The following is a 13419-nucleotide window of genomic DNA, read 5'->3' as shown; positions in this document are numbered from 1 at the left end:
GTAAGAGCCATAGCCCTTGAAATATAGCATGGATTAATGTAAATACCACATTACTATGAAAGATGAATAATTGTATTAGTGTGTGTTTACTTATGGAAGAATTAGTTACATAAATATAGATAGAAGCTCTAATTATTTTGCAGTGAAAATAAAGATATTTTTCAGTATTTTCATAAAGGATATAAAGATCAAATACAAAAATATGAGTGGAATACATAAAACTGTGACAATTTCCATTTAATTTGAAGTACACATAATATTAAAGGGGGACAGTTATTGTTTATCCATGGAGTATTAAACAGAAGTGCCCTTAAAGTCCACGGCACGGAAACAACACACAGTATTAAGAACAACAAGCCCCAGAGCAAAAAATGGGTTAATTAATTCTACATCTTGTTCCTCTTCCTATAGTCAGAGATGTAGGGCTCTAAGAACATTGCTTTCAGATCACTTTATTGACTATTCTCTGTATGGTCATTTATTTTAAAGGACTGATGACATATTTGGCATTATATCAGCTGACATATTGTAGACATTTTCTTCCAGAAACGGCTCTTTAAGGCTGAGTGCAAGAGGTTAAGATGCCTGATGGAAACTAACTTTACAACAGTGATGATGTTCTATATATTCATACAACAGTCTTAATAATTTTAAATTAGCATAAAGTTTATTTATATAATATGTGTGTGTGTATGTATGCATATATATATATATGCAGTAATTCACAGACTAAAAAAGAAAAAAAGACCTAAATTTAAATTATTCTATTCTGTGACACGCACTTTCAAGGTGAAGGCTACTCAGCTTTAATTATATTTAAAAATAATTTGCTTTCAAGAAAGACTTTTCTACGTTATCAATGTATCTTCATTAGATCGCAAAGACAAAATTCTAATTTTGTTCACTAGTTTTGGTGCTTGTTTGTTTGTTTGTTTATCTTTTTGGTTTATTATAGAATTCTCAAACTGATTATTGTATTAGTTTTGTAAATACGTTCCTCTAGAACAGACATAGCAGCATGTAGCTGAGTGATCCCTGATAATAAAATGGGGGGGGAAACTGTTTAAAAATGTAGTCTCCTTTTTTAAAATCACCAGGTAGAAATCATCATTACCATTTGCTGGTTGAACAACACTTTACGTTTCAGCATTTGTAACTATTTATTCCATATCAAATTCTTGCTGAAAAACTTGAGGACTTAAACATAAGCAAAGGTCTGAATACAGTTTAGCTTTAGAAGTATTACTTTTCTTTTAATCTATCTATAACAATAGGCAGATACGTGCTAACGCTAACAAATAATTGCTGTGGATTTCTGAAGAGGAAAGACCTTCTTCTGAAATTACTAAAGGATAAATATGTAATTTACTGCAAGAAAGCGTGTCCAGGGATTAATGGCAAAATTGCATCCACTTTTCTCCTGCTTAGTGAGAACTATATTTGTAATCACTGTGTGCAAAGTATGCACAACGTGCCAGCTCAACTACGATGTAATGAAGACGCTTAACAAATACCAACATTGCTTATAGGAAGTAACGGTCAGTTTATCTTTGTATGGAACATGTCTGAAGTGCAATGACAAAAAAGCCTTTGGCATTTGGGACAATTCTCTAGTGTCTTACAGGAATGAAGGTCTAGTCTTTACTGTCATGTACTGTAACCTGCTGCTATTGGCAAGGAGCAGATTTTACACTGACCATGTTCTCCGGCTGCTTTTAGTGTCGCTTCAGGATGTGTCGATCCAAGGGGGTTACGCACAAATCGTCGCCGGCGCCGCAAGTCATCTTCCCAGTAGTCAAGGCGCCAGAACTCACGAGGACGACTACAATGAAACAGAGGAGCCACATATGTTAGCAATTATCAAACAGCATGGTAGCGCTGAATTTCTGCATAAAGCTCTCCTTGTTTGCGCTGCTTTTGCCTTTTTTTTTTTTTAACCTCCCCCCTTTCTGCAATCTTTTACTTAGGTATGTCCTTGAAAATAACAATATCACCTTCCAGTCTAAGGAACTCCTTTCCCTTTTTTTCTTGGAAGGTGAAATGAGCACTAAATACATCATTTTGAAATGAATTGCTGACAGTGTGATCAGTTTCCCCACACTCTAGTGGCATGTGCTCCGATTTCAGCCTCATTTCAGCCTCAGCAGGGCACCTTTCTCAGTGACTGCATTTATAAACCAGAATAGGGAAAAGGCTATTATAAATATGGTATAGCATTACCTATATTAATCAAAGTCTGTCCCCCTTCATTTTTCTTCCTAATTTGTGCCTTTTTGCACAAGGTCAGTAAATCATACCATGAATTCTTGGTCCAGAAAGTGTTAACTTTAATGAATACCTCAGTTACATGGTTATGTATGTGATAATAAAATATTACTCTGTTTAGATGTGCAGGAATTTAATTAAAATAATCTCTTAAAATATTCATTACATTTAGCCCCTGAGGCTTAGAACAACACAAGAAAATGCATTTCTTTTCCATTTACTGTTTTTAAATAAACCATTCCAGGAGAGTGAAACAGCAATCTATTTTTGAGCAAATCAGATTGGATTTCTGGTTTACGTAGTTGTGTTTTTACGTTTAATTAAAAACTACATGTTATGATGTGTAATAATTGCTATATTGAAGGCATACTTTTAAAAATTGCATCTAGAAAAGGTTATATCAAATTCATTATTTTCCATTGTATGCTCCAAATATACATAGATCTTTTTAATATGGTCATATCTAAGTGCTAGTTACTATCTTGTTAGATGATCATGAATGAATGCCACACAAAAACAGTATTTTTAGCCCAGAGAATGTACAAAAGCCACAATTTCAGGTATAGCAAATAAACAAACCAAAAATGCCTGAAGCATAGAATAGCCGTGATAGCCTGAAAACCTGTATGCCCAAATCAAAGAACACTGATTTCGTTTGTTAAGATGGCTAGCATTAAAACAAGGGATGAAAATGCATGTATATTCCATTCCTGGTCCAGGAGCTAACAGAAAGTATACCTGTCAACACTGACAAATGAATAGCCACAACAAATTTACAGATCACAATGTTAAAAATACTTGGTATCTACATTCTTAGTTTTGAGGTCTAAAGGCAGAAATAAGTTTTATTTAAGGTAAATCAAGGTTTCAAACAAACATGATAACAAAAGCCAGAGTAATTTGCATAACCCTACTTTCAAACACAATTTGTAGACATTAAAAATTGTGATGAAAATAATCTTATAAAAATGAAGACTGTCTTTGCTTTTACCTTCATTAAAATTCTCTGCCTCTTTCTAAGACCAAAGAAAAGGCAATGTTATTCTTCATCCTGATTTGTTACTTCCAGAAAAATACTGAAGTATCGGAATTAAATACCCCGGTATCTTATTTTCACACTTTGCGTGTGTTACAATCATGCTAAAATTTGAATGCTTTCATTATAAAATCCAACAATTTTGGAATAATTAACCGAAGAAAAATTATAAAACACAGGAAGATAGGGGTTTATTCAAACGTCGATTAATAACTTGAAATTCTCCATTAGTGATTATAGAAAAAAGGCAGAACACAGCTGGCTATGTGCATGCCTTTGATAGTCGTACAGCATGGATAGGCACTTCATCATTCTGCCTTCCTACATTTATCTGTTAAAATTATTATCAAATATCAGCCAGGATGCAGTCGTGAATCACAGACTGCTCCTCGTCTTCAGGGGAATGATACAATGAGGGTCTATTCATCAGTATGGCAATCGGCACAAGTAATTAGTTCCCTAGACTGAGATCTCCTACAAAGCTTATTTCAGTCAGCACCACAAACATATGACAATGAAAAGCTAATGGAAGCCGCTAAAATTTGTTAACCTCTTCTGCCATCAATCCTTCTGGTATTCTGTGCTACAGTATTATGCAAAGATGGTAAATTATTAATTTGTCGTTCATCTATCTTTCTACAGTTTTGATAGAATTAAGTGATACCATTCTTCTGGATAACAATTACAATTATACTGCATTACTTCTTTAGTCCCCCACTTTTATTTTCAGTTCAGCATATGCAATTTGCATAGGATCAGTGTGCTGATTATTCACAAACAACATATCAACTATTAGACTGTGCATTTGAGTATTTATAACTATTGGCAACCGCTGTATTATGGATTTTAAAAAAAATCTACTCTCTACACATAGAAAGATAGCCAACAAAAACCTGCACAGTCAAAAATAATCACATATCTTGCCTAATTCTTACAAGACAGCCATTTTTGAGAGCAGCTACTGGGACAAATGCACATTAGTACCAATATAAGCCAGTATACTATACAGCTACTCTAGAACAGCTAGCTGACTAGCAAGATCAATTAACCACTGCAGTCCCATCCCCAAAAGGCAATGCTTTAGCATGCAGGCTTTGTACCTCTACAGCCAGGGGGAGACAGATATAAACATCGCTCCGATTCAGGCAGAACTGACCGCTGACAGGCTGAAGGATTATGAAGCAAAGGGCCAGGTACGCAGATTTTGGGAATGGTATGGTGCCGTCAACTACAGGGGACATTTGACAACAGAAGTTTCCGGCCCTACAATAAAGGCTGCCATATGGACTAAAGGTGCTATATGGACTGGATCAATGAACATAAGTACTCAATTAGTGTAAGTGCAAGAGCAACATTTCTCAGGGGATTGGAGATTTATGAATTATAAATCATATGATTTGTATGGATTTGTCAGGGCCTCCTCTAACATGATACACAGTCATTAGTGGTTCCTTAGTAACAATATTGACTGAATAGAAACAAAACTTTGATATTAAATGTTTTATTCAAATAGCATAACCATCATATTGCTTGATTTTTCAAACAGTTCCCTGATTTACCAGACTGTGTACTCAGAATTGAGACAAAACCTTCCTCTCAATTCCCATGTAACTCACTACGTTGTTACAATTGTACAGAGATGAGATGAAATATAGAATGACCAATATAACCTGTATTCTCAGGACTATGAGTGTGTCATGCAAAAGAAAATGTCACTTCACTGCGGTCAATGGGAAAAAGTTTAAATGTTGACATATCTTCATTTCAAGAACAAGAAACTATTTTTCCTACCACTTTCAAAGATTATCACAATTGGAAGCAAAATATACCAATTGGTATACTAGTTTTATTATGGTATTATAGCAAAGGAATTTTAGGCATGGGAATTACCTATTGGTCCTCATACCCTATAGGAGATTTAAACTTAATCTAAGCAGTACAAGTAGAGAATGAGAGGATCATGCAATTGCTGAAGAATTACTTATTGTAACGCTTTATCCATTTTGTATTTCAAGATATTCTGCTACCTCTAGGACCACAGAAAGGAAGTAGTCAGCACGCTAGTGTGGATAGAAAAGGGACTGTGCAAGATGGGGAAGAGGAAAGAAAATGTAAACCTAGAAAAGCAATAGTTTGAGAGGTCTTAGGGCTGTACTTGGGCCACCAGTTAAGAATGGATTTTAGCACACCACAGCAGCAGCCATTCGTATCTTTAGATTAGCAAAGTACTACATAAATAAACACAGCACAGAAAAGAGAAACAAAGAAAAGAAAAGGTGAAAGCAGCACAGCATTATAGACATTGTCTGCAGAGACAGGGGATGACTAGAGGTCTAAATGACCTCTTCTATTGTATTGGGCTTGTGTGGTGGGGTTTTGATAGCAGGGGAGGGGCTATAAGGCTGCTCCTGTGAGAAGCTGCTAGAAGCTTCATCAGCTCCAAGTCAGACCCACCTCTGGCCAAGGCCGAGCCAAACAGCCACGGTGCCTCTGTGGTAACATATTTAAGAAGAAACCGAGAGAAAACAGAAACTGAGAGAAAAACCTGCAGCAGAAAGAAGGTGATGTGAGAGAAACAACTCTGCAAACACTGAGGTCAGTGATGAAGGAGGGGGAGGAGGTGCTCCAGAGCAGAAATTCCCATACAGCCCGTGGTGAGATGGCAGGCTGACCCCCTCCAGCCTATGGAGATTAACAGTGGAGCAGATGCCCACCCACATCCCATGGAGGACCCTGCGCAGGAGCAAGTGACTTCACCCGAAGAAGGCCGTGACTCTGATGGAAGCCTGTGCTGGAGCAGTCCGTTGCTGGGAGGACTGCACCCCCTGGGAGGGACCCACTCTGGAGCAGTTCATGAAAAACTGTGGCCCCACGGGAAGGACTCACATTGGAGAAGTTCATGGAGGACTGTCTCCTGTGGGAGGAACCCCACGCTGGAGCAGGGGAAGAGTGTGAGGAGTCCTCCCCTGAGGAGGAAGAAGTGCCTGAAACAACATGACCACAACCCCGTCCCTGTCCCCCTGCGCCACCAGTGGTGAGGAGGTAGAGAATCGGGAGCAAAGTTGAGCACCCAGGAAGAAGGGAAGGGTGGGAGGAAGGTGTTTTTAAGATTTTGTTTTATTTCTCATTATCCTACTCTGATCTGATTGGTAACAAATTAAATTGATTTTTCTTCCCAAGTCAAGTGTGCTTTGCCTGTGATCATAACTGGTGAGTGAGCCCTCCCTGTCCTTGTTTCGATCCATGAGTCTTTTGTTGTATTCTCTCCTCCACATCCCACCAGGGGGGTGGAGTGAGCAAGTGGCTGCATCATGCTTTGTTGCCAGCTATCTTAAACCATGACATCTATTTAGAAGGCCATCTAGCCTTAAAGGCAAGAAAACCCACTCACACGAAAGACAATTACAACAAACTTAAAGGCAGATGGAAACTACAGCATGTTTCGAGATGCCCTAGAAAAAATGTGTTGTTATGAAGACTAAGACCAGCACAGACTGCAATTATGGTCTTTGCACAGTCTACTACTATTTAAAGAAAACAGTTCTTGCTCTGCTGTATGGCAATTATATACATTAAACACAGATATGAAACATTAGTCAACGCAAATTTTGTACCACCAGAAATGATTCCACTGACACGCCTAGAAGCAGAGGCTGTTCCCAGGCCACGGAACAAGAACACAGGTGGTGATCATGACATAAGCATAGTATCTCGTTCACCTGTGTGAAGATAACTCCTCTACAGGAACTCTACCTGTAGATAGTTAAGCAGGTAAAGTCAATCTCCAAACCTAATCAATCCTTGGTCTTGCTACTAAGACCATCAGCAAGGCAATCAATCAGTGATGGCAATTTCTAAGTTGTAAATGCTTGAACACAGAGACCTAGGCTAAGTTAGTTTCATAGACAACAAAACAAAGAGCTGCAACACCACATCAGTAACAACAGTATGGATTTGAAATGAAACCTGGAAGAAGGCGGCTCTGCAATTTCTCCATCACCAACTGTAAGCCTATCACAACTTCTGGTTTTTATTTATCCATCACTTTGGTTACAGTGGCTCACCAAGCACACAATATCAGGTACTGCTTTTAAATTACACAAAAGAGCAATCACAGAATGCAAATAGTGATGTCCAATTTTAAAGAAAAAGTACGGTGGATTATTTTAATGCTGTTCAGGAACATTTCTTGCTCTACATCTAGATAACTTTTGCTTCCATGTAAAATACTTCAAGAACTCAAGCCAGACATCTGCTGCAAGATACACAAACCACAAAAAATAAGCCATAGGCATTCACATTTGATTGCAAATCCAAGGCTAAAAGTGCTGAAGTTCTAGAAAAAACTGCAGAAATCTTGATGGACTACCACTAGCAGACTGCAGACCATCATATAATATGAGCAACTCCTTTATCTTGCAAGCTGAAATCCATTGCATTTTCATGCAGCTGGATGTCCAAAATATTAACTAAAATCTCTCATATTTTGCATGTAATAATAAAATGCAAGGTACGTTCCACTGACTTGATAAAATTCTATTTCAGAAGGCAAGTAAAACATTTTCTGAAACCCTTCAATATTCTTGTAATGAGCTTTCACAAACTGTGATCTAAGAAAACAAGTTACACCAGAGCCCATTAATACAATTAGCTACACGTCTATAAGTACTAATCTAAAAAATGTTTTGTGAACATCCAGCTGTATTATTGATTTGTAAGATATTCAAAAATATCTAACATATTTTGGAAAATAAAGTATTGAGCTTAACGATGGTAAAGTAAACACTGAAGATGTAACTTGACAAGCAAGTTCGCAGCAGCAGTACCAAGTTCAGCATTTCATATAGAGATCCTATGCATAAACATTTGTGTTGCCATGTGGTAAACCTAAATCAGAGTACTGATGCAGCAGGGGAAATGACTTTTTCAGTAAATCAGGTTCCTGATCCAATTCCCAGCTTTGCCTATATTACCCAAAGCACACAGGAAAAGGGTTGATTAGTACTGAGTCAAAGTTGCCGCTAAATATTCCTTGGCCAGCTACACTCTATCTCAATGTGTTTACTTCACAGCACTTCACTGATAATGTAACTACTTCAGAACATTAAAGATTAACTAACTCCTGGTAAGTGCACTGAGATCTTTGGAAATGCTACCTACATTACCTAGATTTTCTTCAACGGCAAAACCACTTAAAGATCTTCTACTCTCCCTCTCTCAGTTGCATTCACGTAAGCATTTGTGCAGCCATGCTAAAGCAAATCACAGCAACAATCTGGGCTTACTAGGGTTCAATGTTTTTACTCTGTTTTATATTAGTAACCTGTTTACACTGCAGTCTCACCCACAACTATGTAACTTAAAATGAGGGAAAGAAATATGCAGGTAAGAGGAAGGAAGGAAAGGATGAGGAAGAACATCTTTGATATCAAAAAAGGCATATCATGTAATCATACTCTAATATTAGCAGAGTCTGTGCCTTCTCATGTTATCTTCATTTTCCCCACACGTAGACATTCATATTCCATAGTTTCAGAATACAGACTTACACAAATGGAAACAATTGGGAACCCTTAAGCAAAAAACATCATGCTCTTAATCTCTGCCACAGTCATTGCTGTAGTAACAGGAACTGGTCATAACAAAGGCCTAAGGCCACCAAGTACAACCTCTTTGGCATAATATCAATTATGCAGAACACTAATGTAATCTGTTAAATTAGCATAGTCTATTTGCTGCTTCTGACCCTTCTCCAAGAAACATTTGGCTTTGTCTATAAAGGATGTTTCCTAAAAGTACTTTTGCCTTTATCCATGCTCCAATCTTACCAAAAGGTGGTGGGGAGGTTTCTTGTGTTTCCAGAAGAGAAAGTACTGCCATTCTTTTTTACATCTTTCAGAAGAAACAGATGTGAAAAGTAGGGTATGAGCTTCAGGCACAATGTCTACATGGACTTGGCATAGAACCGTCATTCTGAGGGCCTTTGGACAGTTGTAGGGGACCCTTGTAGAGTTTAAACCTAAGGTACTTCCAGTGTAGAGGAAAAAAATGGGAACATCATTAAGGGAAGCATGTCTTAACAGTTGTTTCATGCCATTTCCCCGTATAAACAAGACAGTAGAAACAGCATAGATCTGTAATTCCTAGATTTGCATTTTAAAACCAGGTAGAAACACTGTATGCTTTTACACAGTAAATAATTAGGATATTATCTCTCTGTCTCAACCACCCATTAGGCACTGCAGCCTCAACCTCCTGCCCAGGCCTCCTGACCTCTGTGTTTTGAATCATACCAAAAAATCCATTACCATCTAACTAGTATGCAAAACAAAACTAGAGGAACAATGCCAATTTCAGATATCACAGAGACTCTTTTCTGCATTGACAAGCTTTCAATTCCTCATTTAAAAAGCAATCCAGAAAAAATGTTTCAGTCTTTCTTTATGCATTATAAGGCACCATGTCAGGGTAAAGACAAGCCTACCTTTAAGGTGTTGATGTCCTAGATGATGGTGTTATTAACCTCCAGTTTAAACCCAGTTCTGTTTATGTAGGAGTTTATGTATACTCTTCTTTGATCTTTATTAACCCCTTGGTGGCTAACCACAGCCCCAGCTTTTTTGGAGGCAGCATCCTTTGAAGTGCTGGCATTCCAGTGCACACTGATACTTCAAAGAGGGATCACTTAAATACATGGTACAGTACTAATCATGTATTCTGCAGCCACTACCTTATCTTAGACTGATCTTATTTTGATCAGTCTAAAATAAAGCTGCACTTTAAAAGATGTCACCTTAAGACACAGTTCAATTCTTGTTGCATTTCCGTCAAGATTAATTATAAATTAACTGAAATGAAAACTACTCTGCTTCTCTATCAGAAATTAACATGAAAACTTTCTTCTGGCTTTGAGCAAAATTAGTTCAGACATGACTCAGACATGGAAGAACGAATGTATAGCAAATATGCAACCGGATGCTTTGACTTAGTTGCTCATAAATCTTTCCAGATCTCACACATCCTACACCTGATTGCAGTCAACAACTTTTAAATAACTACAGTTCATATAGATCCCATTAACTGCTATTCATATTGAAAATAACTACTACAATATACAAAAAGAGGTACACTGCATCTCACTGGAGTTTTTTGCTGTTTGTCTGACAATGCAGAAATTTAGTCTGCAGTATTTAGTCATCCCTTCCTTGCCAAAATGAACAATGGAAAATAAGAATATAGGTTGGAGGATATATGATAAAGGAGCTAGCTCAATCTCTGCCTCCTTAGCCATTCCTACTGGTTCTGATGCTTTCACTTTAAGCACATGCATAGAAAGGACCTATATATTTTCTCAATAATTACAGCACAGCAGATTTTCTGTAAGGAATAAAGTACGTTGAAATATTATGACTCAGATTAATTCTTTCCAGTACCTTGGAATTTGAGATTATAATCTTTCAGCATTTCTGGATATATAGATAGACTTTTGACTGAAACAAGAAAATCTCCTCTGTTCTCTTATTTTGTTGTTTTCTGACCCTAAGAATATTAAACACAGGAATTACAGTAAAGCTTTTTCCAAAAATCTCAGATTTGACCTGCACCAAACATTTCAGCTTCATTGCCATCTCTTCTAGAAGGAACAGGATGAAATCACATTCCAACATATCTGCACTTTAAGAGCTGTGGCTAACCTGTATCTTTTTTTTATAGGTCTCAACAGCTGGATACTTTTCCTGCTTCCATAAAAATGTAATAGTGCACCCCTCTGATTCAGCACATACTTTTCTGCTCATGATCTTCTAAAGAAAGTTAAAATTTCATTCTTTTGTATATATTTTTTCAGAGTCCTCTGCAAGAAAGGTCTAAATTAATTGTTCAAAATTTTCCACCCCAAAAAAGAAGTTAAAACCAGTATCTAGTAACTAAATTAACTCAGCAATCAAACAACACCAAAGAGAAGAATAGGAAAGATGACCACGACTTAGGTACAACATCTACAGTTTCCCAATCCAGAATGAATCTCTGCAAGGTTCACTTGCCTTCAAAGCAGTCTTGCCAAAGCAAGTTTTCCATTCAGGAGAGACCAACCCGTTAGTTCCTTTGATAGGAAAGAGACTGTCCTCCAAATTATGAGACATAGAACAACTCTGGCCTGCTTAAACATCACGGTTTTTTATTTTTTTAAAAACCTAGAATAGTAAAGAGAAGAAAGTCCTCTCTGAGGTCCTTAAATGACTATGTATCAAAAATATATACATTTTATTTTTTTATTGTGGATAGAATTTGAGTGCATCTGGGGAGATAAGAAAATTTCCCCCTCGACCTCTTGCTTAATCACATATTAATTTGAACACATTTGTTCCTCTGCTTTAAATTACATTGGGGGAATAGGTAAGTCTCTCAGGCCCACAGCATGTTTGGCTACAAACAATATCTTTGAAAAAGTATTATCAATTCAGATTGCAGGTTAGGATACTGAAGCCTTAGAGACACACAGCTTCAACATTACCTGCACTTCTACTCTCTGATATAACTAAAATCAATGCTTACATTCAAAAAAACAAACCAAAACAAAAACAGCCCAACTAAAACCAAATAAACCTACCCTTCAAGCATGATTTAAAGCCTAACACTTCCATCAAGATTTAATTCAGAATTTAAAAATCTAAAGAGGGCAGAAATCTGGGAAATGACTTCATTGTGTGATGATTGCAGGAACACATGTAAGTAAGAGTTCAAGTAACTGCAAACATCATATCGCTCTCTGAGACAGGAAACAATAAGTAAGCAGCAAGACCACTAAGAAGCACATGGAGCGAGACTCCTAACTATTGCCATACTACCATAGCGTAGTTAGAAAACAACAACAGGACTCAAAAAAACCTTTAAAAAGGCTTAACTTATTAAATATATTTCTCCTTTGAAAGCCTTGTAAAAGGTCTCTAAAAATAAAAACACAGCATTGAATTATGATGAAGCAGGCTTTCATGGACCACATAGAGAAACCTGTATTCATTCAAGCTTTAAAAGAAGGAAAAAGTAGCCTGAAAACATACCTTATCTGCTATTTTAGGTGGTCAACGAACCAGGAGACAAAAGGTTGACAATTGATAGCCACTGTACAGAGGGAAGTTAAAAACTGTCACCTGACACAGTCTGCAAATGAAGATGCTGCCTGTGAACTGCTCTGTGCAAGGTGGTAGCTATCAGCTCATGCCAAGACCCTGCGGGCAGTGTAAAGAATTCAGCTTCATACCCATCTGCTGCACAGTCCGCAAGAACGTGGCGTGAAACAGCGTGTATGCTATACTGCCAAGGATGGAGAAGCAGCATTAAGGTATAGACATTAAGGTCTAGACAGGTAGGAAAAATGTTCCCAAGATGGGGAGCTGATGTGGGAGAACACGCTAATAAAAAGTTGGAGTCTGCATTTGGAAAGGTGAAAGTGTGTATTTGGGGCCAACGTTAAGAGGCAGGGAGGCACTTTATAGTTGTTTTTTTCTGCACACACCCATCACTGTCATCCTATATGTAGGTAAATATAGTAGTGTTTCATGCCTGATTACTCGGTGCTAATTTGAGCTTACCTAAATATCTGCAGCTTTAATCACCCATCCCACCAAAGCGAGCTGAAGCTACTGAACTGCTTCCTGAGATCCACTGATGCCTCAAGGGTCATAAAGGTTCTGAGGATAGTTACTAGCCACCTCCGAAAAAAATCACACCTATCCTTTGGCTACATTATCAAAAGAAGTGCAGCAGCCACCCTTATTAATGTTACAAATGTTACCAAAGGACTCCTTACAGTAAAGCATAAGCAACGTTTGAGTACAAAACCACCCAAGGTTCCTTTAATACAGTAATTCAAGGGCTTAATCTAGGAGAAAAGCTTGTACAGAGACATGTCAGAAGCAGCTAATTGAGAAGACGTAAACTTCTTTCCTATAGCTATTTTAAGAGATAAATCTAGCAACAGATAACTTGATAATGAACATTTGGACTAAGCAATACAAGAGACATTGCAATATTCTTTCCTCCACATATCCTTACTTTATGCTCAAGACTAACAGTACTAGCATTTAAATCCAACGTTACAGAACAGGATTGATAGCAAA

At 37.5% G+C, this 13419-nt stretch overlaps 1 protein-coding gene across 3 annotated transcripts in view; it reads right to left on the bottom strand.

Annotated features, from left to right (window-relative positions):
• LRBA (LPS responsive beige-like anchor protein) overlaps positions 1-13419 on the bottom strand; it is a 421265-nt gene that overhangs the window by 193356 nt on the left and 214490 nt on the right. For all 3 annotated transcript variants that reach the window (XM_086464075.1, XM_086464077.1, XM_086464076.1), the window contains exon 37: positions 1698-1822. In XM_086464075.1, coding sequence (XP_086320201.1) covers positions 1698-1822 — 125 coding nt within the window. The remainder of the gene's footprint in view (positions 1-1697; positions 1823-13419) is intronic.

Source organism: Leptosomus discolor, chromosome 4, assembly GCF_034619465.1.
Source record: "Leptosomus discolor isolate bLepDis1 chromosome 4, bLepDis1.hap2, whole genome shotgun sequence".
In the NCBI taxonomy this organism is placed as follows: domain Eukaryota; kingdom Metazoa; phylum Chordata; class Aves; order Leptosomiformes; family Leptosomidae; genus Leptosomus; species Leptosomus discolor.
Note: the sequence above shows the minus strand (reverse complement) of the source record. Positions and strands in the feature narration are given on the sequence as shown.